Here is a 21,331-nt window from a genome sequence, read left to right on the forward strand (position 1 = left end):
AGAAAGAGTTTGGATGCAGAGGGGCCTTCTGCTGAGGTTACAGAGTGGGGTGTTCAGTTTGGGGTACTTGACAGGGAGGAGCAGCAACTGCTCCTGGTCAGTTCCCAACCCCATGCACAGCTGAAAACTTTCTCTCTTCTTTGTAGGACCCAGGCCCATCCCCCACCCCCGCCACTGGTCCACTATTTGAAGTACCGCTTTTGTGAGGTACCAGGAAGCCATGGCTTCACCTGGAGCATAAATGCTTTATTGTCACATTAGGGTTCTCGGGCAGGTAGGGCTGTTGCATGTCATGGTTGGGCAGGTACACTGAGTTGATGGCAGAGCTGGGACCAGCCCTCAGTGCTCCCTCTCCTCCCTACCCTCTTCACCTGGTGTGGCTGGATAGGGTGCAAGCGGATCATTCACAGGCTGCTCTTGGGGCCTTTTCAGATAGAAAGGAAAGCCCCACCCCAACATATGCCCCCATATCCCCTCATAAGTGCCTTCTCCCTGTACTCTTCTCACTAGCTTGCTACCGCCCTTTCTACAATTAGCATTCACACTTGGGTGGTCAGCACCACACCCAGGGAGGTCCTACTACCCCTGTCCCTCGTGGCAGCTCCAGTCCTTTTCCTACCCGGCTCCCTCTGTAGGCTTAGCCCGTCAGTCGGTGCACTCTGCCTTCAGGCCTAGCCCTGCACAACCTCTTCATCCTGCTGCCCCACCTGCAGCTGCCTTGCTCAGCTTCTCCTAGCTGCCTCCAACCCCCAAACCCCCGCCCCACTCCCAGCCCGTCCCCCAGTTCTGAAGAGGGCTCCAGTCTTCTGGTGCATTCTGCTTTCAGGATCACGTGCTCCCTGTGGGCACGCCACCTTACACACCTCTTCTAAGTCTTGGGTCCTTCAGCCTTCCAGTCAGCGGACCAGGGCCCAATCCCCAAAGCCAGAGTTTCCGGATGTGTCCCCTCCATCCTCCTGCGACCTCATCTCCAGGGGCAGGACTGCGGGGAACGGGGCGGGTTCGTCCTCCCCAGCCGGCTCCCTAGTGCTCTGGCACGAAAGAGGGCGCGGCTGGGCCAAGAGGGGCTGGCACTGTGCCCTTGCGCCCTCAGTTGGAAAGGAAGTCGATGGCGGCGCGCACTGAGCGATTGGTGCTGACGTCGACGGCAGTGACCTTAATCTCAGTGTCGCCAAACTGCATGGCGGCGCGGATCTCGCGGCGACCCGGGGGTGTGTCCTCGGCGGGCTCGAGCTCCAGACTGAGCGCGCCGCACTTGCGAACGCCCGGGTCGGTGATGAAGAGCGCGTCGTCGGCGGCGCAGCAGTACAGGTTGATGAGCACGCGCCGCTGGCCCGGGCGCGCGGGGCAGTAGCTGCGCCGCACCTCCTCGCCCAGGGCCACCGACTGCTCAGCGGCCACGAAGCGCTCGAAGACATCGGTGCACCAGCGGCGGCCGTCGCGGACCAGCAGCTTGTCGGGCGGGTGGCGCCCAGCCACAAAGCGGTTGAGCACGCCCACGCCGTAGGTGAGAGGCGAGCGGCGCACCCGCACCACGCCCGGCGCCTGCCCGAAGAGCACCGCGCCCTTGAGGATGGTGAGGCCCACGTCGTGCGGAACCACCACGCGCAGGCCGCGGGCGCCCAGCGCTGCCTGCACCGCGTGCTGCAGCACCGCGGACTCGGCGAAGCCGCCCACCAGGAAGAGCAGCTTCACGCCCTGCACCTCGGGGCGAGCCAGCACCGCCTCTGCGGGACAGGGGTGGAGATGGGGGTAAAGAGAAGGAGGGCGGGGGGGGGGGCAGAAAGAGAGTGGCGGGGAGAGAAGGTGCGTTAAGAGCCAGAGCCGTTGAGCCGCTGAGGCCACCACTACACGGCCACTGGCACCTCCCCTCTGTCTCTCCGGGCAACTAGAAACTAGCCATTTCACTATAAAACAGTAGCCTGGTTCTGATGAAAAAACAGCACTTTCCTGAGGGCCCCTGGGAATCCTCAAGGGCTCTGCTTCCCCAGCACTCTTCCCTGCTTTCCCATCACAGAGTGGAAGTTTGAGATAAGGATCTGCATGTACACATATTAAAAGCTTACTGCATGCAAGACATTGCACTCACTCTGTAGATACTTCAGCTCGTTTAAATCCCTGTGATGACAGTTTGGGGAACCTAATACTATCACCCCACTTAGGGAAATTGAGGCATCAGAGGTTCTTTAGCTTGGCAAGATTACAGACCCTCTCTCCTAGCTTATTCCCTACCGTACTGCATCCTCCACGTGTTCCAGATGACTCTGGGTCTCCTTCCAGTGTATGGATATGGGGAGGATTCCAGGCACTAATAGAATTATTCCTGCATCTGGGTGTGTATATTGAGGTGAATGGAGGACCTAAGCTCAGGCGCTCACCTATGTGCTGGATGATCCCGCTGACTGTAGGCTGAAAGAGCTCGTTCATGGCCTCAGAAGACATCCGGAGCATCCCCTGTGAGGACCACTTAACGGAATTCACGCTGTAGGTGGTGAAGGAAACAGGGTCAGGATCAGGGTCAGGGTCCCAGGTTCTAACCCTGTTCCAGGCCAATGTACTCGGGCACTGACTGCACATTATGTGTTACGCCAACCTCTCTCAGGGGCTTTAGATGCAGGTCTGCTCCAGTTCCAGGCATTGGTCCCAGGGGAGATAGATGTCGGCCTTTCCCGCGGGGCTCAAGATTCTCTTGTGCCAGTTTGGGCTGCCGATGTACTCATGACCCTCCCCCTGCCTCCACCAGGGCTGGCATGTGTGCGTGGGGGCACATCAGGAAGACACCCTACTGTCCCCTGGGGCCCACACCTTCCCCTGTAGGGGTGGTCCCGCGGCCCACCTGCTCCTGCGCAGGGCAGTCTCCACGTTTTGGCCTCGCTGCTTGCGGTAGAAGTCAATAAAGGAGAAGGGCAGTGAGATGTTCAGTGCTGCCGCACGGTGTGGGCCTGCCGTTCTTTTGCGAGCCTCAAAAGCTATAGTCAGATCCACCCATGCTGCTGGGCGTTGCCTTTTGAAGGTGACGATGAAGTCCTCGCCGAAAATGCGGCCCAGCAGCTGCTCAAAGGCCAGGTCCACGCCCACCGCGCCACAGGGGCCGCCTGGGGTGGGGCAGGGGATGAAAGGGGCGTCAGTGCCAACTCCGCCGCCAGGGGGCGGTGGCGGGGCCAGGGCGCGCTGGGTACCAAGGGCGCGCTGGGTACCAAGGGCGCTGCCTGGCTACTCACCAGATGCCTTGTAGAGCTCCTTGAGGGTACCATGGGGCTGCTCCAGCTGGTGCACGGTCAGGTCCACCGTGCCTCCCCCACAGTCTGCCACCACATAGCGGTCTCCTGCGGCAGGGAGAGTGAGCACCTTCCACGCTCACCTCTGCACCCCCTCCAGACCCACCCAGCCTTCAGCCCTGCCCCAGGCCCCCAGCCGTATCTGCAGGGCCATGGGGAGTGATGTAGGGGCACAAGGTGTGGGGGGAAATGGTTCCAGGGTTCTGTAATTTTATCCACTGAGAATCCCCAGAGGATTGCGTGGGTGTGGGGGGGTGCAGGTGACTGTGAGGGAACTACCAGATTAGGTACAAATGATGGAGTTGGAAGGGGCAGGGTTTCTCGGGACTGGAGCTGACTTCTGGAATGTTCCCTCCCCCTCACCCAGGCGTACAGTGTCCAACAGAGCCCAGGGAATATCCCTCCACCTCCCCTCCCGGCACCTGCTTGCATCTCTGCCCACAGCTCTCCAACTCCCGACTCCACCAGGAATGTGCGGCTGTGGCGGGACCTTCGAAGCTGCTCTCGGGCTGGGTGTTGGGGGGACAGCGAGGTTAGAAGGAAGTGCCTCACCCACCGCCATCAACCCCTGTCCCCCTGCCAACGCCCTCCATGAACATCTGGAGCAGCCAGTACTCCTAAAACTCCTGCTCCATTCCTAACTGAGAGGGCAAAGCTGAACTCCAAAGGGTCCAAAGAAGTCGAATGGGGTAATCTCAGGTGCTGTAACCAACAGCTGCGGCAAGTACAGCCCTCCCTTAACACTGGAGGGCGCAGGCCACAGCAAAATCAGAATTAGGAAGGTCTGGAGGAGCTGGAGGGGCAGGTCTTAAGACCTCTCCTTGTCATGGGAGATGGCTTCTGGGAGGATGACCAAGGTTGACCATAGCTGTCTCAGCGCCTGGTCTGGCAGCAGGAGCTTGGGGCTGATGGGGGGAGGGCAGCTGATGTGGGAGGAGAGGGGCAACTGATTCAGTGACTGTTTAAGGGAAAGCTCCTGAAGACCTCCACCTTCAGCTCACAGTACCCTTTGTCATTACCCAAGCACCTCCCCCTAGAGTAGACTGTTACCCCCACCCCAGACTCGGAGAGTCCCAATAGGGCAAGGTGAAATCTCCAGGGACTGCCTCCAAGGCCACCACTGGGCAGTGCCCTTGGGGGCGGCTCACCCTGCCGGAAGCTGGAATCAATGGAGCGGCGCTCACCCAGGCGCCCACCGCCCGGGGCCTGGCTACTCAGGTCCAGGAGCTGGTGCAGACGCAGCTTGCGGCAGTAGACAGAGGCAGCCTCAGGCTCCAGGGCAATGAGGAGTTGCTCCGCTTCCTCTCTCGACACCAGTCCGGCCTGGGGGTGGGTGGTGGGCAGGGTCGGGGAGCACCATGGGCCAAGCGTCACACTGAAATGGCACCTCAGGGCAGGCAACCGGGGCTTGTGGGGCTCCCACCTCCTCCCCATTGTACCCCACCCATACTAGGCCTCTCAGGCCTCTCCATGCTGCATAAATTTGGAGCTATCCCACAGCCACCCTGTGACCAGGCTGGGGAAGGGCATGGCCATGGCCAAGGATGCCATGGGGTTGCCCAGCAGGAAGAGACTCCAGACAGAATGAAAACCTAGAACCTGGGATCTGCCCCCGGGCTGCCCAAGGCGGTCCTGGGCTGCAGCGAGGTCCTCTTCAGAGGTGCTGGGCTGGCCAGCTGAGCACTGGCTGAGGGGTTAGTGGAGACTCCAGCACAGTGTGTTGGTGGGGGTGTAACAGCCAGACCATCAATCAGAGGAGATGGGGGGCTTCCCCTTTGGCTCACTGAACCCTCCTTCTTCACCAGGCTGGTGTTAGTGGCCCCAGGCCTCCCCACTCTCAGGAGAACTTTGTTCCCAGGGATTCTGATATAGAAGAAAGAAACTTTAACAGTGAAATTTCAGGCACCAAGTCAGGCCAGTTTGAGGGGAGAGAAAAATACTTGAGATCTGTTAACTTCCTGCATTGGGGCAGAAGATCCCCACAGGAAGTACTTTATGGTTTTGTGGGAGTCCTCAGATTCTGACCAGGTGGGAGATGGGGATGGGTGAGTATAGAGACTTCTTGCCCAGGGCCAGCCCTTCCTGACCTGACAGGCAGCAAGCAGTATAGGAGGAAGCAGGGTGGGTACACCAGCAGTGGGGCACTGGGGTGAGGGTGTTTGTTCTGGCTGGGTACAGCCTTGCTTTAATCCTGGTCTCTGCAGAGAGGATGCCCACTGGCCTCGGGGTTAGCTCCTTCCAGAAACAAGTGGAGGCACCTACAGACCTGGCACCTGGGGCATGCCCGGTCCACAGGTGTGTCTGTAGGGGTTAGGGGCCCTGGTATCCTCCAGGGAGGGTGCACTGGAATTCCTGAGATCTCTTTTGGAGGTCCTAGGGTGTCCCCCAAGGCCCCAGGGGCAGGAGCAGGATCAAGCAATGAGCCCCTCTCCCACCTCCCTATCTCCACTGGAAAGAGGGTGTCTGAGCTGTGGCCCCCCTTTCTCCAGAGCTTTGGGCATCTCTTATGGTAGGAAGACCAGCAAACATTGGCCAAAATCACCTCCCTTCAGAGTTTCATAGTCCTTTTCCCCCTGTTCAAGAACTTGCAGTAGTTGGGACTATGGTGGGGGTGGGGTTCCAGAAAATACTGATACTGGCTGAAGTGGATGTTCTTGGTGTCCTGCCCAGCTACTGTGAGTGTTAGCTGCTATCGGCTCACAGCTGTCCCTTCTCTGGAGAACTGCCCTCAGCTAAATGAGAACCGCCTCACTTGGAGAGGTTCCCCCCCACTCCCCCAGTAACCAATGACAGACTGATATGGATGGAGCAAAAGCCACCTCCCTGCCCCACCGTGGCCAACACCAGGGTACATTCTCCTCCAGAGCTCTTCAGGGGCTCAGACTGAGGCTAGACTCCAAGTGAGACACATGCCTGCTCAGCTTTCTCCTGCTTTCCTCACTCCCCTTTCCCCTGAGAGTCCTTCTTCAACAGACCGCAGGCACAAGAAGCCCCATCTTGGGCTCTGCCTCTAGGAAACCTGACTGAAGACCCTGGTTAAGCTGGCCTGGGCTGTGCCTCTTGTCCCTCTGCTCTCTGTTCCTGCAGGCTTTTCGTGTTTATGGTGCCCTGTCTTGGTGGCAACAACCCTCTAAAATGCCCAGCAGGGGAAGGCCAGCAGTCTTTACACAATGACTGTGGTGAATGAGGAAATGGGGCCATGCCGGGACCCTCCCGAGCAACGTCCACTGCTCCACCTGCACATCCTCACCAGGTAGGCTGCCTCCCGCATGAACTGCTTGGCCGGCTGTTTCCAGATAGCGGGCACCGTCAACACCCAGCGCACAGCATCCTTCTCTGGAAGTGACGGGCACTGCTCCCTCAGCTCCTGGAGCAAAAGGGGGCAGTGAGGGGACTTGGAAGAATCCTTAACCCCTAACCCCCACCTCCCCAACACCTGTAGGGCTGATGGAGGCTCCACCAATAGGGCTGATGGAGGCAGGGGATTGGAGGGGATGACCATTGACCTCTGCCAGTGGCTACCCATCGGATAGGCGGCAGGGAAATGTTGGACCTGGGGCTCGTCTGCCCCAGTAGGCAGCACACCTGAAGAGCATGTTCCTTGAAGAAACGCAGGGCATGGGCAAACACCTCCAGGGCAGGCATTTTCTTTCCATTCACCGCTTCTAGCTGGGTCTTCAAGGTGAGATCCTGGTAGGGACACGGGACGACTGCAGGAGGCCATAGCTCTGCCTCCATTTCCTGATGACATCTTATAATCACCCCATTTCCGGGTGCTTCCCCTCTTTGGCACTGTCCTGCTCTGGCTCTGATCTCACATTAGTTCTGTCCCCTGCCCCTCTCTTCAGCCCTGTTCCTCCTACCTTATCTTCACCCCTTGGTCATGCCTTCATCCCTTACATCTAAACTCCGCCCCCCTAGCTACTCCTCCACCAGGCCACTCCTCACCTTTCAGCTTTGCCCACCTTTCATGAGACTTCCTCCTGCTCCCCCTCCTAGCCTTGCCTCCCTGGTGGAGCTGGGCCCTGAGCCACCATGTGACTCACAGTAGCACTGTGGATCTTCATCTTGAACTTCTCGAAGTAGAGCCAGTCCCGAGCCTCCTCAGGGTCCAGATCGTGGTAATAATCACGGGCTGTATAGCCAAAGCTGTGAAAGGCACCCTCCGGGGTCAGCAGCAGGCAGGTGGGGGTCTTCTGGTGGGCCACACCTGGGTCCCCACCCTCCCATTTCCTGTGGAGGCACAGGGCTGTCAGTGTGGTCAGCAGTAAACCTCCCTTCAGGGAGTTGGGTGCTGGCTCTGGGACCAGCTGTGTGACCATGGGAATGCCACTTGGCTTCCCCAAGCCTCAGTCTTTCCATATGTAAAATGGGAATAATAGTACCTACCTCTTAGGGTTCTTGTGAATATGGTGCTTGGCATCCACTTAAATTGCTACAAATGTTGCTCATGGGATCTTCTCTATCCCTGGGGCCATGGGTCCCATCTGACATTCTCAGCTCCTGCTCCCTACCATGAGGTACACCATTTGACCATACTTCCCTGTCGTCTTAACAAGTGGCAGCAAGCCATCATCCACCTGCCTGGTCTGGCGTGATGGATGTGTCTCTCCAGGACCCTGGCAGAGATCTACTCCCAGGTAGCTGGTTTGCCCTCCTCTAGGCCATCTTCCCCAGCCAATTTCTTTCAAGGCATTCATGATCACTCCTATCTGACCCACCTCAGCAGCTACACCCCAGGTGACTGCACCTCCAGTGGGCCCCTAAACCCTAAGATACCAAACTTCCCCCGCCATCATCTGAACCTCCACCCAGAGCTCCCTGCCCAGGTCATTGGCCTGGCAAATCCTTCCTCCCCTTCCTCTGCCTTCTTTGATGCCCTGACTCTTAGGCATCAGAGTCAGGCCAAGCTCACCACTGCAGTTTTTTTGGGGAAAGAACTGAGAATCCAGGCGGAAGGAACAGAATGTGCAAAAGCTTGGAGCTATGAAAGAGCAGGGAGAATTAGCTGTAAACTGGCTCAATATGCAGCAAGAGAAAATACAAGATCGTTAAGGTCAATTAAGCAGGAATATCAAATGCCATATTAGAATTCTCTCTTGGGTTTTCAGTAGGGGAGAGAAGAGGCATGATCACATCTGCCTTTAGGAAGGTCACTGGTCCCCATATAGCAACAGACTAGAGGGGAGGGAGGATGGAGAAGGAAATCCAGGGAGGAGGATATTGCAATCATCTGAGAGAGTGTGGGACTGAACTTAGGGGCAGTTGCGGTGGAGAGAAGTGGATGGGTATTACAGAGATATTAGGGAAATATAAATGATGAGGCTTGGTGGTTAGTGGGGGTGGGAAGGGTTTGGGAGGAGGCCAGGATGTCCCCCAGTTACTTCCTGTGACTGTTCCCTTCACAGTGTCTCTTCATGTTTCTTCAGTCCCAGCACGGCACCCACGATAGCCTCAGCTATGTGTGCTGACAAGCTGGGATGCCCTGCAGCTCCAAGAGAGATCTAAGTGCCCAGAGCCTTTGTGGCCTCTCTTGGATGTGGAGGGAGCAGAGAAAGGGGAAGGACAATCCATGCTCATGCAGGTCAAGTTCCTTATGTCGTTGGGGCAGTGACCCTTTGCCTGTCTCTCCATCCGCCCTTCCATCCAGCCTCCCAGGCCCTAGTGAAGCCCCATGAGCCCCCATCCCAGTCTGGGTTGGGAGCTTTGGGGTCTTCCTCCTACTGGCTGCAGCCCCATTAAGATACATTCAAAGGATCAGGGTCTTGAGGCCTGAAGGGGAGTGTCAAACAAATGTTTCATTCAAACAAAACTCAACAAACTCCATCAGAAGGGATTTTTCAAACACGTCTTTCATAACAACTGTGTGACTTGTCAACTCAGTTAACTCTCTGATCCTTCATTTCCTTGTATTTCATTTGAGATGCTAGACCAAGGAACCTGCCTCTAGGAATCTACCACATAGAAATTCCACCACAAGTTTTCAAGGAAGGATATTCATTGCAGCACTTTTTGTAATAGTGAAAAATTAGAGGGAAAAATTCCTTCAAAACTATCCATAGAAGAATGGATAAATTATGACACATCTGTACTGTGGAATACTATGCAACCGTCAAAAGAAAATGGTGGCTGTCTATGTATTGATGTGAAACATCTACAAAATAGTGTTGAAAATTTAAAATAAAGCAAATTGTATGATATCCCACTTTTATTTTAAAAACACATATTTGTGCATGTATGCGTGCGTGTGTGCGTTTGTGACAAGCTCAGAAAAAGATTTGTGTGTTTTACTGAATGTTCATTATATCTCAATAAAAAATTTAAAAACAAAGGTCAACATTTCCTGCAGGGGTCAGAGAGCTACACCTATTGGGGCCCCACGCCTGGGCCCCATCCTCCAAACTTTTGCCCCAGTGGGGAGCCCAGACTAGGAGTGGAAGGAGCTCTGAGGAGACCTCATGTCTACACGGTGACAGTATTTCTGGGACCAGGCTTCTCCCAGGGTCTAGGACCTCCCCACCAATCTCCCAGCCCAGCCACCCTCACCTCATCATGTGGATGGCTTCAGGGTCACTGGCAAAGCTGAAGGCATAGCCACTGGATGTGGTGCCGAAGTCGATGGCCACCACCACGGAGAAGGGGGCCTGCTGCGGGGCTCGGGCCTCGGGCTTCTGCAAGTGCAAGAGCAAGTCAAGGAGCAGCCAGAGAGCCAGGCTGGCTGCATGTGGGAGCTCCTCCCCTCCTGTTTGTGGTCCAGACCGGCCCTGCCCAGCCCCACCCCCCGCCCGCCTGCCTGCTCCCCTTCCCCTCCTAATCTCCAGGCTGAGCCCTGGAGATGCTAACTGCTCAGAAAGCCCAAGGCCTCTCAGGTAGCCCCATGAAGTTTTGGGCTCAAGCTCCTCCTTCCCTACTTCCAATTCTCAGGCCACTTTCTGCCTGTACTGCCTTGGCCCCACCCTCATCTCACAACATTTCACAGCCTGGGCCCAGCTGGGAGCAATTTTGCTGCTCGGAGCAGCTTCACAACACACGGACCCGTGTCTATTTGACCCTCTTGCTCTTTGCGGCCACAGTGACACAGCCAGACTCTGTCCAGCTCTGTAGCAGAGAAGAGAGGCCCCATCCACATGCCGAGGAGTGGGCCCTGCCTTCTCCCAGGCCAGGCCTGGGCTCCCTGAGAACAAGGGGGTCCCCAGGCTGGATCACTACGGTGACTTCATCCCAGGTGGGGAGACCCAGGGAGCTTGCAGGGGGTGGTTATGTCCTGGATGCTTCAAGCTAGCAGTTGCCAAACTATTTTTTAGCAATGCATCTCCTCTTCCCTAGATATACCTTGTATTTTTCAAATTGTTCTATATTTTTATTAAGAATTAGTGCTTGAAGAAGTTTAGATAATAATATACACTAATTTTTTGCATAATCTGATCACACAGGCATTAATAAAGCTATAAATTGAAGTAGATATTTTCAGGCTTGAAGAACATATTGTTTCCATCTGTTTTCAGGCCATTTCAGCAAAACACAGCAGGTGCAATCACAGCAAACAGTCCAGGACGGAGAAGAGAAACAGCGACATGTTTCTCATTAATAGGAAAAAAATCTCTTCTTTCCCTCTTCTTCAGATTATGTAAAAATGTTTTATCTCTACTTTCATAACATTTACTACTTAACTATAAAAGCAATATTACCACTTAAGATTTACAAAATACGGAGGAAATATTTTCTTTTAAAAAAAGGAGAAAAAAATATTACCTGCGATCTCACTACTGAAATAACCAAAGGCTAGACAGAGCTGGCTGAACTCTTACTTTGTCTGTCATTAGTAGACGTGCAACTTTAGGCAAAGGACGGTCTTCTCTATGTATACTTGGTATTAAGGTGGGGCTGTGGTTGACAGGAGGGGAGGTCCAGTGCTCTGAGGACCTAGGAAAGTTACTTGCTCAGAAGTATACTTGGCCCAGGCAGGCCAGAGGGAGGCAATGGTCCCTGAACGTCACCCTGGAGCTGGCTCACCTCGGTAGAACTGTTACTCCTGTGGTCCAAGGCCACCTAAGGCTAACCCTTCTGGGGAGAACATGAGTGGAGTGAGAAGGGGCAGGAGGCAGGGTGGCACTGCCAGCCCAGCCCCAGTGACGGACACCGGCGTGACCCCCCTCCACCCCCCAGGCCACCTACCACCCCCATCCCTGCTCTAGGCTTACTGGAGACTGTGAGGGTGTGAGTGGGGCAATGCCACAGCTTTCCTGGGTCCTTGGGGAGCCGGGTGGGCTGGGCACCAGAGACCGCTCTGGGCTGGAGCCTGCAAAGAGAGGGATGTCACTCTGGCACCGTCAGGGTAAGGGGCTGGTGGCCCGGCCCCAGGCCTGGGAGGCTCTCCATCAGTCATTGCTGGGCCAAGGTAAGGGAAGCTCTGCCGGGGAAGGGGGACGAGGGAGGGAGGGTAGAAAGGCCAAGACCGAGGAGGGGTTGGCGGTGCCCTAGCTCAGGGCCTGGTATCCGTTAGAGGCAACCTATTCCTGAGGGGTGACTCATGCTTCACCTAAGGACTCACTGTCTCTCCCAGAGCCCCTCAGACACAGCGAAGTGGGGAGACAGAGAAGTATTGTGGGGGCAGGGGAGACTGAGTCCAGGAAAACCAGAAAAGTTGGGAGAACTACAGGCCTAACTGAGTGGGAGGTGGGCCTGCTCCTCTTCCCTGTAAAGTTCAGCCACATGGCTCTAATCAGGACCTGATGGAGTTGCCTCCCCTCCCCTCCCCCCAACAAGGACCAGCGACAGGCCTAGCAGGTTGACTGGTGAGGATCAACGGTGGGGACAGCATCTCCCCCAGCCCAGCCCTGAGCCGAGAGGTGTCCACAGACTAGGAAATCAGATTCCAAGCCTCTGCTCTCTCACAACACACATATACCTGGAGCCAACACACATATATTTGGGGGCAGGAGGCCCCACTGAGACCCTCTCACTGGCCCAGGCCTGAGCTGGATCTTTGGTGGGAAGAAGCAGCTCAGCCCCTGGAAGGCAGCCCAAAGCCTGGCTTGGAGGCTCAGGCGCTAAGGGGGCAGGAGGGGCTGCCTGGCCGGACATCCTCCTGGTGTGGGCTGGTGGCTTATCACCACATTCTGGGCTTCGCTAAGGCCCCTGTGAGGGGCACTGAGGTAGCTCTGAGATTCATGTATGGGGACGGGGAGGCCGGCCAGAAAGACCGATGGGGTCTGGCATGAAGACATATCAGCAAATCAAACAGATCTATCTGGCTTTAGGCTGAGCCAGGGCCAAGGCCTGCACTCCCACAGTCACAGCCGAGTGGCCCTGACAGGTCCAGGCCCTCTCTGGCCTTGGGGTACCCTGGGAACATATGTAAGGGGCTAAGCATGTCAGGGACACTAGGAAGTGCCTGGACAGGGCTGGTGTCTGTCTTGAGGTGCTGGAGGGGCAGGGACATGATGGTCACAGTTCCAGAACTCCCTTTCCTCAGGCGACAAGTGCAGGCTTGGGCCCTGTCACCAGCTCCAGCTGGAGGGGCAAAGTTGCTGTCGCTTGAGCCTGGGAAGGGAGGCAGGAAGGAAGGCCCAGCCCGCCAGTTCTTTGTGAGTGGACTTCCTGAGGCGTGTGCCTCCTGCCTCCTGGCCTCCTACCCCTGCACAGAACCCAGAGCCTGCTCCCAGGCCAGGCCACAGGCAGGAGCGCACATACACACACAGAATTCTGAGTAGACATACACACTCTCACACAAAATCCTGTGCCCAGAGACCTTCACACAGAGAGACAGGCCAACATACTACACACAGACCCTGCACAAAACACATGCACATGCATACAGTTCGGTGCACAGAGACCTGCCCCGCATACACACACTTGCAGACAAAGGCCCCATGAACAGGCCTGCCATCCAGGCACACAGATGCACACACACTCTCACATACACGGTCCTGTGTGCACCGACCCTCCTGGATACACCGTCTCACAGAATGGCTCTGGGGAGCCTCTGCTGGGAGGGGCACGTGTTGACAGATTCGGGGTGGGTCTGAGTGGGAGATGGGGGTGGGGTGGGCCAGGCAGAGGTGAGGGGGCAGGTCTTACCGATGTGCAGCCCCTGCAGGCTGATCTCCGGGACCGCCAGCATCTCTGCAGGCGCTGTGGCTGTAAACAGGAACAGAGAAGTAGAATGGCATTTATTTGTTCCTTTGTTACCTCACTGAATGCTTATTTATTTACTTTCAGCTGGAGTCCTTTGAAGCACATCCCAGATATCATGTTGCTTGACCTATAAATTCTTTACTATATCTCTTACAGAGACTTTTTAAAAAACATTGCCACAACACTATTATTATGTCTAATAAAATCAACAGTAGTTCCCTAATTTCATCCAATGCTCGGTCCCACAGTCCCAGCTTGCCTCAAAAATGTCTTTTTGACAGTTGCTTTGTTGGAATCAGGATGCTTCTAAATGTTTTTGGGTGCCCACTCTCTGCCATGTGATGGAGGACATTGGTGACCCAGAGAGATACTGTCCCTGTCCTGGGGGCCCACAGCCTGGTGGGGATACATTCATAATCAGAGACAGGATCTGAGACTACGAATGATACTGTGAAGAATGTAAGTGAGGCAGAAAGGGGAGAGTGGCAAGGCTGGAGAGAAGGGCTGGGCTGGGCTGACCCTGCAGGCAGAGCCTGGTGGACCCAATTTTAGGTCTGGTTTTACATAAACGGCAATAGCAAATCTTGAAAGGTTTCAAGTGGCAGAATGGAGGCAGGAGCATGACTAAATTTGCATCCTCTGGCTGCAAGGGAAGTGTGGACTGCAGCAGGACCACATGGAAGCAGGAGCCCAGTCAGTGCTCCAGGCAACAGATGATGGTGGGGGCTGTGTGTCTTGAGTCAGATGTGCAGACATTTAAGTTAGAGGTTAAAATCAACAAGGCTGATGGAGGATGGCTAGATTGGACATGGGAGGCTAGGAAGAAGAAGGGTGACATTGTCTGGTCCAAGCTAGGAGATGGATGGTGAGATGGAGAATCCCGGGGCAGGGCAGGCTGGCGGGGGAAAGGGGCAGTGTTCTGGGTACAGTTTTGAAACTGTTGAGAGAACAGACCAAGGAGTTCGATGACGTATGATCCAGAGGTCAGGGAGAAATCTGAGGTGGAGATGTGTGTTTGGAAGTCATTGTCACAGGAGGCTTGGCAGAGAGTAGAATAGGGGAAGGGAAGGGAGGAGACGCTGTGAATAAACGTTGACTGGAGGAAGGGGGCTGGCCAGGAAGACCGAGATGCCTGCTATGGCTTCAGGAAGATCTTGATAACAGAAAGCTATGAAGGCAGATGCCTTCAGAGATTTTAGATAAGACTGGAAACACCTGTTTTAATGGCTCATGGCATTTCGGTGACATGATGGAGATGGAGTGGGAGTCAAGTAAGCCTGGGCGAGGAGGGAACGGGGGTGAGAGAACGGAGCTGGCACTGCGGGGAAGCTTGGCTGAGAGCAGGAGCTGATGGCGCAGCACCTGCAGGAACATAGAGCTCGAGGACGGGAGGACAGGTTTTTATTTCCTTTTTGAAGATGGGAGGACCTTGAGCTTGTGTCTGTGATGTTCTGGGGGCCAAACTAGAGGCACTGTCCTCAGGTCATTGACAGCTTTGTTACTCCAAGTGCGGTATCACAACAGCAGCACTGGATCCCCTGGGAGCTTGTTAGAAATGCAGGCTCTGGGGCTCTGTCCTGGGCCCACTGAGTTAGCACTTGCTTTATAACAAGTTCCCAGGTGGTAGGGAGCACCCTAATGTTTGAGAAGTGCTTCCTGGTCCAGTCTCAGCTGGGGGCTAAACAAGGGTGGTGGTGGCCCAGAGCCCATTCCCTCTCTGTAGCAATGGCCGGATCAGGAAGTTTTGCTACCAGAACACAGGCAGACACAGAGCTGGGCACTGTCACACCCATACACACACAAGTACACACCCTTGCTCCCACAGAGTTCCCACAACCCAGCCCCGTCATGGACAGACACCGAGGCATGTCCAGGATATTCCCGCATGGCCAGCACCATGGAGATTTCCAGATACACGCAGTCCTGCTATCATCAGAGGTGCACAGGGGGATGTCCAGGAATCAGAATCAGGGGAAACATAGGGGTAGGTCATGGGCGTTTGCAGAGCAGCTGGGTGATGCTGAGAAAAGAGAAAGCAAATGATGGGGGTGGGTCTGGGCCTTGAGAGCCAGGGACAGGAGCCCAGCTCACGGTGATGGAGTGTCATTCTGGACGTGGTTCCCACCAGCTCGCAAGAGCTGACTCTGTGCATCTGCATTCACTGACATCACATCGATAGCTTGAAATCAGCCATGGTGATTACTCCATTGAAACTGGCAAACACTGCAGATCAGGTTCTTCTCCCTCTTGGAGAGTTGACTGTAAAACATTTACCAGCACACTACTGGATCAAGGCCAGGAGGGAGAAGCTGGCAGTCCTTTTTGCACATTGTTTCAATTCTTCAGCAAAAACTTACTGAACTTTCCTTCTGCCAGGTTCTGCACTAAGCACCAGGGGAAACACTTTGTTGAATGAATGAATGGATTTTCCGAACCAAAGCTATTGCATTTGAAGCAGAAACCATCTAGAACCACCAGGAAAAAAGGCTTCAGGAGTCGTCACTCTAAACGGGATTCCATGTCCAACCACGTGTCTATAATCTCCCCAGCTCTGGGAAGCTGATCCAGCTAGTCCCATCTCTGAGTGTGTGATACACTGAACACCCCTACACTGGGGTCTCGGGGCTGACAAGAGCCTATTATGACATCTGGCTGGTGTGCATTATCTTGCCTCTCTGTGCCTCAGTGCCCTTTCCTGTGAAATGGATCATGCAAGGGCCTTGTGAGGATCGAGTCCAAGTAAGGGAGGAAGGTTGTTGATTAAAGCAGGGAGTTGGACAGATGTGAACAGTGTTCTTTCCCTCCATGATGTGGATACTGAATGTTCCCTTGTTAGAAGGTTTTGGTCTCATTGAGGCTTTTACTCTAGTCATTCTGAGTTCTTTACAGAGGGAGGGAGGCCCTGAATCAATCAGTGTTAAAGAAGGAGGATCCTGCTGATGCTTTGCGAGGTGGAGGTAGAGGGGGTGGCAGCCACACAAGCGTGCACACATGCCCCCTCTGCCTTCGGGGCCATCCCGCACTGCGCATACACACCCACTATATGGTGTGCTGATTGTGGTGCTCAGGACAACCATATATCCTAAAAGCTGCATCTGGGCAGAATCTACAGCTGGAAATGGGGGAATTAGATCCCTGCCCCAGGGACTCAGTAATTTCAGTGGTGATGCTTATGGGTTTGAGAATAATTGGGTGGGGCAATTTGATTTACACAGAGAGTAGCTTCATTTCCTGGCTACAAGAGGAGGCTAAATTCTGGCCCCAGCCTGACCCTGACCATACCCACAGACAGACCCTTAACCCTGCCCGTGGACTGACCCCTAGCCCTTGGTTTCATATTGACTTCTAATCTTCAGTTTTACTCTGATCCCTGACCCTGACTTCTACCCAACAGGCATGACTGGGGACCAGGACAGGGTGTGGCTGAGTAGAGACTCAAAACTGAGTAGGGAGACTCCCATCCTGGAGTGTCCCCTAGACTCACAAAAGCCTAAGACTTTTTGCCTGATGGAGACAAATCTCCAATGATCTCTTCCTCTGATTGGGGTGATGAGGCTGGGTATGTCCCCCAGAGCATGGGAAGCATGTGATGTTGCTGGATTTCAAAGCTCCACACACACCTGTCCTCTGCCCAGGAGGACAAAGAGCCCACCCCATCTTTACAGCTCACCTCCATACCCCTTCAGGCCTCCTTTCACTCGGACCCTGCCTCTCCCATCCACTGTTCTCTGCTCAGCATCCTGCCAGTTCTTTAATGGAAGAGCACTTGGTCAGCAAGCAAAGAGAGGCCACAGGTAGTTTCTCCCAAGCCACAGATTGAGCCAACCAGGGCCCAAGGGACAGATCAGAAGTGGCACTCAGAGGGCTGCCCCAGTCTCTATCTGGAGAGGAGCCCTCAAGGAGAGGGGCCAGTGGGAGCCTGAGGGATATGGAGTCTGCCTTCTGGACTGGGGCCTCCTGAGGGCCCTGCCTGTATTTAACTTTTCTTTCCATACATCCTGCCAACCCCCATGGGTCCTCATCACGGGAGCAGCCAATTAACAAACAACCTCTCTCCCACACAGCCTAGGGCCTGAAGCCCCTCCTACCCTCTGCCCACTGTCCCTCACCACCTCTTTCACCTTCTGGGGATCCACAGCTGCCTTTGGGTTCACAGGGAGTCCATATTTCAGAGCTCCCTCCCTCCCAGACTCTCCCCTACACAAGTAAGCTTTACAGCCTGGCTCCACTGCAAGGCCACAGGGAGCCCAGACCCCACCCCACCTGGATCCCCAAGCTGGCCTCAGAGAGAGAAACCAGAGGTCTCTGTTCATGAGGCCAGCCCACAGTCTGGCACCCGGGCCACCCAACGACTCCTGAACTTTCTGGACCACGGGCAGTGGGAACTCCCCCTGCAGGCGCCCCTCAAATACACACACTCAACTACGGGGTCTCCACCTCTGGCCTAAGCACCGTGTCCTCCACAGATTGGCTCCCTGGAGCAGCCCCTGCCCCATGCCAGACGCCCAGACACTGAAGTCTCTCCAGGCCCCTTTCCTTCCCTCCAGGCCCCCACCCTCCGCAGGGCATGGGTGGGGTACCAAAGCCCGGATAGCAGCCCACGGTCGCGGCCCCAGCTGCCTTCCCGAACCGGCAGCCCTGTTGGAGAGATCCGTCCCCAGTCTTGACCCCCAGGGTCAGGAAGTCGGTGGTGGGGTCTCTCAGCCGCCAGCCCGCGACGGGACGGCAGACCTTGGCGCCTTTCTCCTCTCTGAGAGCCCAGCAGCTCCCCCGCCCGCCCAGGACTCACCTCCGCCCTCCCGACAGCTCGACCTCCGTCCAGCCGCCTGGATCCTGGGCCCGCAGCCGGTGCGGTGGCCTTGCCCTGCCGCGGCGGCCGCAGCCCTCGACGTGCGCCCGGCCCTCGCCCCGGCTCTCCGCCCCGCGACGCCCCCGTCCCCTCCCCGTCCCCTCCCCGTCCCCTCCCCCTCCCCCACGCCGGATGGCCGCGCCGCCGCCGGGTGGGCCCGCGCTCCAGCCCAGATGTGCGAGGCCGGGGCGGGGCCTGCTGCGCGGGCCTCAGCCGAGGGGCCCGGCCCGGCTCGAGTCCACCGCCCCTCCCTGCGCCCCTCCTGCGCCCCCCCCCCCCCCCCCCCCGCTTCCCAGCAACTCCGGGGGTGGTGAGGGGAGAAGGCTGTGGAGGCGAGGTGGAGGGAGGAGGAGAGGAATTTCAGACGCTCTGTAGGCCTCTTGCGACCCAGCTGAGGAGGGCACCTCTGCCCTCCCCAAAACCCACCTCAGGACTCAGCCGAGACTAGCCCGTCTGCCTTCTGCCGGAGCCAGCTGCTGGGAGGGAGAGCCCTGCCCAGACCCCTCTAGTCTCCTGCCCCAGACCCCTCCAGTCTCCTGTCCCAAGACCCCTCTAGTCTCCTGTCCCAGACCCCTCTAGTCTCCTGCCCCAGACCCCTCCAGCCTCCTGTCCCAGACCCTTCCAGTCTCCTGTCTCCAGACCCTTCCAGTCTCCTGTCTCCAGACCCTTCCAGTCCCTGCCCAGATCCCTCCAGTCTCCTGCCCCAGATCTCTCCAGTCCACTGCCCCAGATCTCTCTAGTCTCCTGCTCCAGAACCGTTACAGACCCCTGTCCCAGACCCCTCACAGCTGATTCACCCAGACCCCTCCACTCCCACCTCCATTCCGAGATCCCTAGGCCTAGGCTCCAAGGGTCAGAGAAGAGAGAAGAGACCAAATGAAGGGTGAGGACAGGCCTCTGAGTCCCAGGCTGGGGCCCAGGTCTGTCCTTGCTGAAGTTTGGAACAGCGAGGGGAAGGTTCTCACGGTTTCGGACCCCACTCCTAGCAAAAGGATCACTGGGAAGTCATCCTGCTTTGGCAAGGAGCACGTAGCCCCTTATCTGTGAGGGCTTCTTCCTGTCCTAATGCATGCTGTCTTGGGGACTTGGGGACCTGGCCTCCAAAAAGGGGATTTACAGAGTGGAGATCTGGTTGCTAGGCCCCTCTAAGGCAGCTAACGCCCTGTGCTCCCCCCGCCCACGTCCTGGTTCTGGCAGGGCTGGGCCTGGCCCCTTTCCCTCTGCCCAGTGTGAATGTGTCCCCACAGAGGCTTAGGTTGGGTGTGGGTGAGATGGGGCCAAGGGCTGACTCTAGCCTGTCTCTCTGTGCTGAGAGAAGCTTGCCTCCTGTCTGCCCCCCTCTCAGCCCCCTCCCCAAAGAAGGCCCCCACAGTTCTATGGGCATCAGAGTTGCCCCCCACCCCAAACCTTGGCAGGGGCCATTTTCCCTCCCTGGAATTCTTTCTCTTGTCCTCTCTGCCCATCTAAATGGCGCTCTAGCTAAAGTGTCACCTCTCCTAGCCTTTTTGTCATTATCAGGGCCACTGCTCCAGAGTGCCTGCAGTGAGGTTAGGGGTGAGGGGTGTGCTTCACCGAGCAATTTTGGATGTCAGCACATGGCCAATAAGTCAGCAAGATATCCAATCAGCAGCCTCCACTGGAGGCTGTCAGAGTGTGTGTATCCATTGATGTGTCTGTGCTTATGTCTTTGTGTGAGTGTGTCTTTGTTTATACACGCTGTGTGTGTATGTTTATCTGTGTCCATACGTGAGTGTGTCTTTTGGGATGTCTGTGTGACTGTTGGTATGTGTCTATGTGTGTCTGTGTATATTATATACGTGTGTCTCTATGTTTGTATTTGTCTGTGTGACAGGTGGGGGGCTGGCAGGCCTTCATGTCATTCCAGAGTTTGAGCAAAGCTGGGGAGGGTTGAAGTGTGGCTGCTCATTAGCTCATTAGTGTATGAAGGAAAGGGTCTAGCCCCTCAAGTACAACCTGCCTCTTGTTTATCTTTCTCCTCCACCCAGGTGTTCCTCCATCCCCACTTCCCCAGCTCCACAGATTGGCTCATCTCTGAGGGCCATGGCAGCAAGCTCTGAGCAGGAGTGAAGATTCGTGGGGGGGGGGGTCCCAGCCCCTGGTGTCCTCCTGCTTGGCAGCCTTCTGTTCCCCCCAGTCTAGGCCCCCTCAGCCTGCCATGGGTGTTTGTAGCTTCCAGTCTGACACAGGAGAAGGACAGCCTCTCACCCGCTGGGAGGTTTGATACAGTTGCCACCAGAAGATGCAGGGTGAGGTGGGCAGGGACAAAGAGCCCCTGCCCTTCGTGGTCCTCTCTGGCCCTTGCACCACCCTCTCCTCCCCGCTAGTGCCCTGTGGGCCCACCCACTGACCTCACCAAGTGGGGGAGGCGCGAGGAAGGATCAGCATGTCCTCTTGGAAGCAGCCTCTCTCCAGGCCACGCATCCCTTCTCTGGCCTTCATTCAGGACCTTCCCCTCCTGTGGATTCTTTCACACCCAGCCCTGCCCCTCCAGTTCATCTCTATCGTGCAACTGGAGGAGACTTTTCAAAGTGCAAATCTGGTCCCATTGCTCCACCACTCCTACCCTCTCCATGACTCCCCATCACCTATGGGAGAAGAGCCAAGAAATCCAAGGCCTGGCCTGCCGTTGACTGACCTCTAAGCTCCCCTTCCCAGCCCTAACCTCCCATCCCATCTGCTGCCCTTCAAGCCCAGCTTGCCTTCTCTGCTTCTGAACCTTTGTTCCCCCTGGGCCAGCCCCCAGCCCTGCGCTGCTCGGCAGACAGGACCCTTTCTCCCTTGGGCCTTTGGGAGAAACTGGCCCCTGGGAATCTGTTGTGGGTGCAGTGTCTGCAGCCCCTCCAGCCCTGGTCACCACCAGATGTGGCTTTTAGGAAAACTCTTCGGGTTTGAAAGACTGGAGCAGACTCCCATTTCTGGGAGCCTGGCATGCAGACTAGCAGGCAGTTTCAGGGCAGATGGTGATGTTTGTCTTTAGGACACGTCATCCCCCCACCTAAGCTAATGTGTGCTGAGGGGCTGCAGAAAGAACTTCTGTCTCCCCACC

General features: G+C 56.1%; 1 protein-coding gene across 2 annotated transcripts; it reads right to left on the minus strand.

The window, feature by feature from the left end:
• Positions 1-225: 225 nt before the first annotated feature.
• HSPA12B (heat shock protein family A (Hsp70) member 12B) lies at positions 226-18,337 on the minus strand. 2 transcript variants are annotated; one of them, XM_032461892.1, is made up of 13 exons: positions 18,205-18,337; positions 13,359-13,418; positions 11,480-11,577; positions 9,825-9,949; positions 7,325-7,511; positions 6,864-6,968; positions 6,529-6,645; positions 4,427-4,601; positions 3,701-3,787; positions 3,222-3,326; positions 2,837-3,095; positions 2,379-2,482; positions 226-1,727 (listed from the first exon to the last, which is right to left on the minus strand). In XM_032461892.1, exons 2-13 carry the CDS (start codon positions 13,399-13,401, stop codon positions 1,090-1,092), a joined length of 2,043 nt encoding a protein of 680 aa, XP_032317783.1. In that variant the 5' UTR covers positions 13,402-13,418; positions 18,205-18,337; the 3' UTR covers positions 226-1,089. The 2 variants fall into 2 exon arrangements, with proteins under 2 accessions (XP_032317783.1, XP_032317784.1); XM_032461893.1 differs by having other exon boundaries at positions 1,090-1,727; positions 4,463-4,601.
• Positions 18,338-21,331: the final 2,994 nt, after the last annotated feature.

The sequence above is a fragment of the Camelus ferus genome, chromosome 19, assembly GCF_009834535.1.
Source record: "Camelus ferus isolate YT-003-E chromosome 19, BCGSAC_Cfer_1.0, whole genome shotgun sequence".
In the NCBI taxonomy this organism is placed as follows: Eukaryota; Metazoa; Chordata; class Mammalia; order Artiodactyla; family Camelidae; genus Camelus; species Camelus ferus.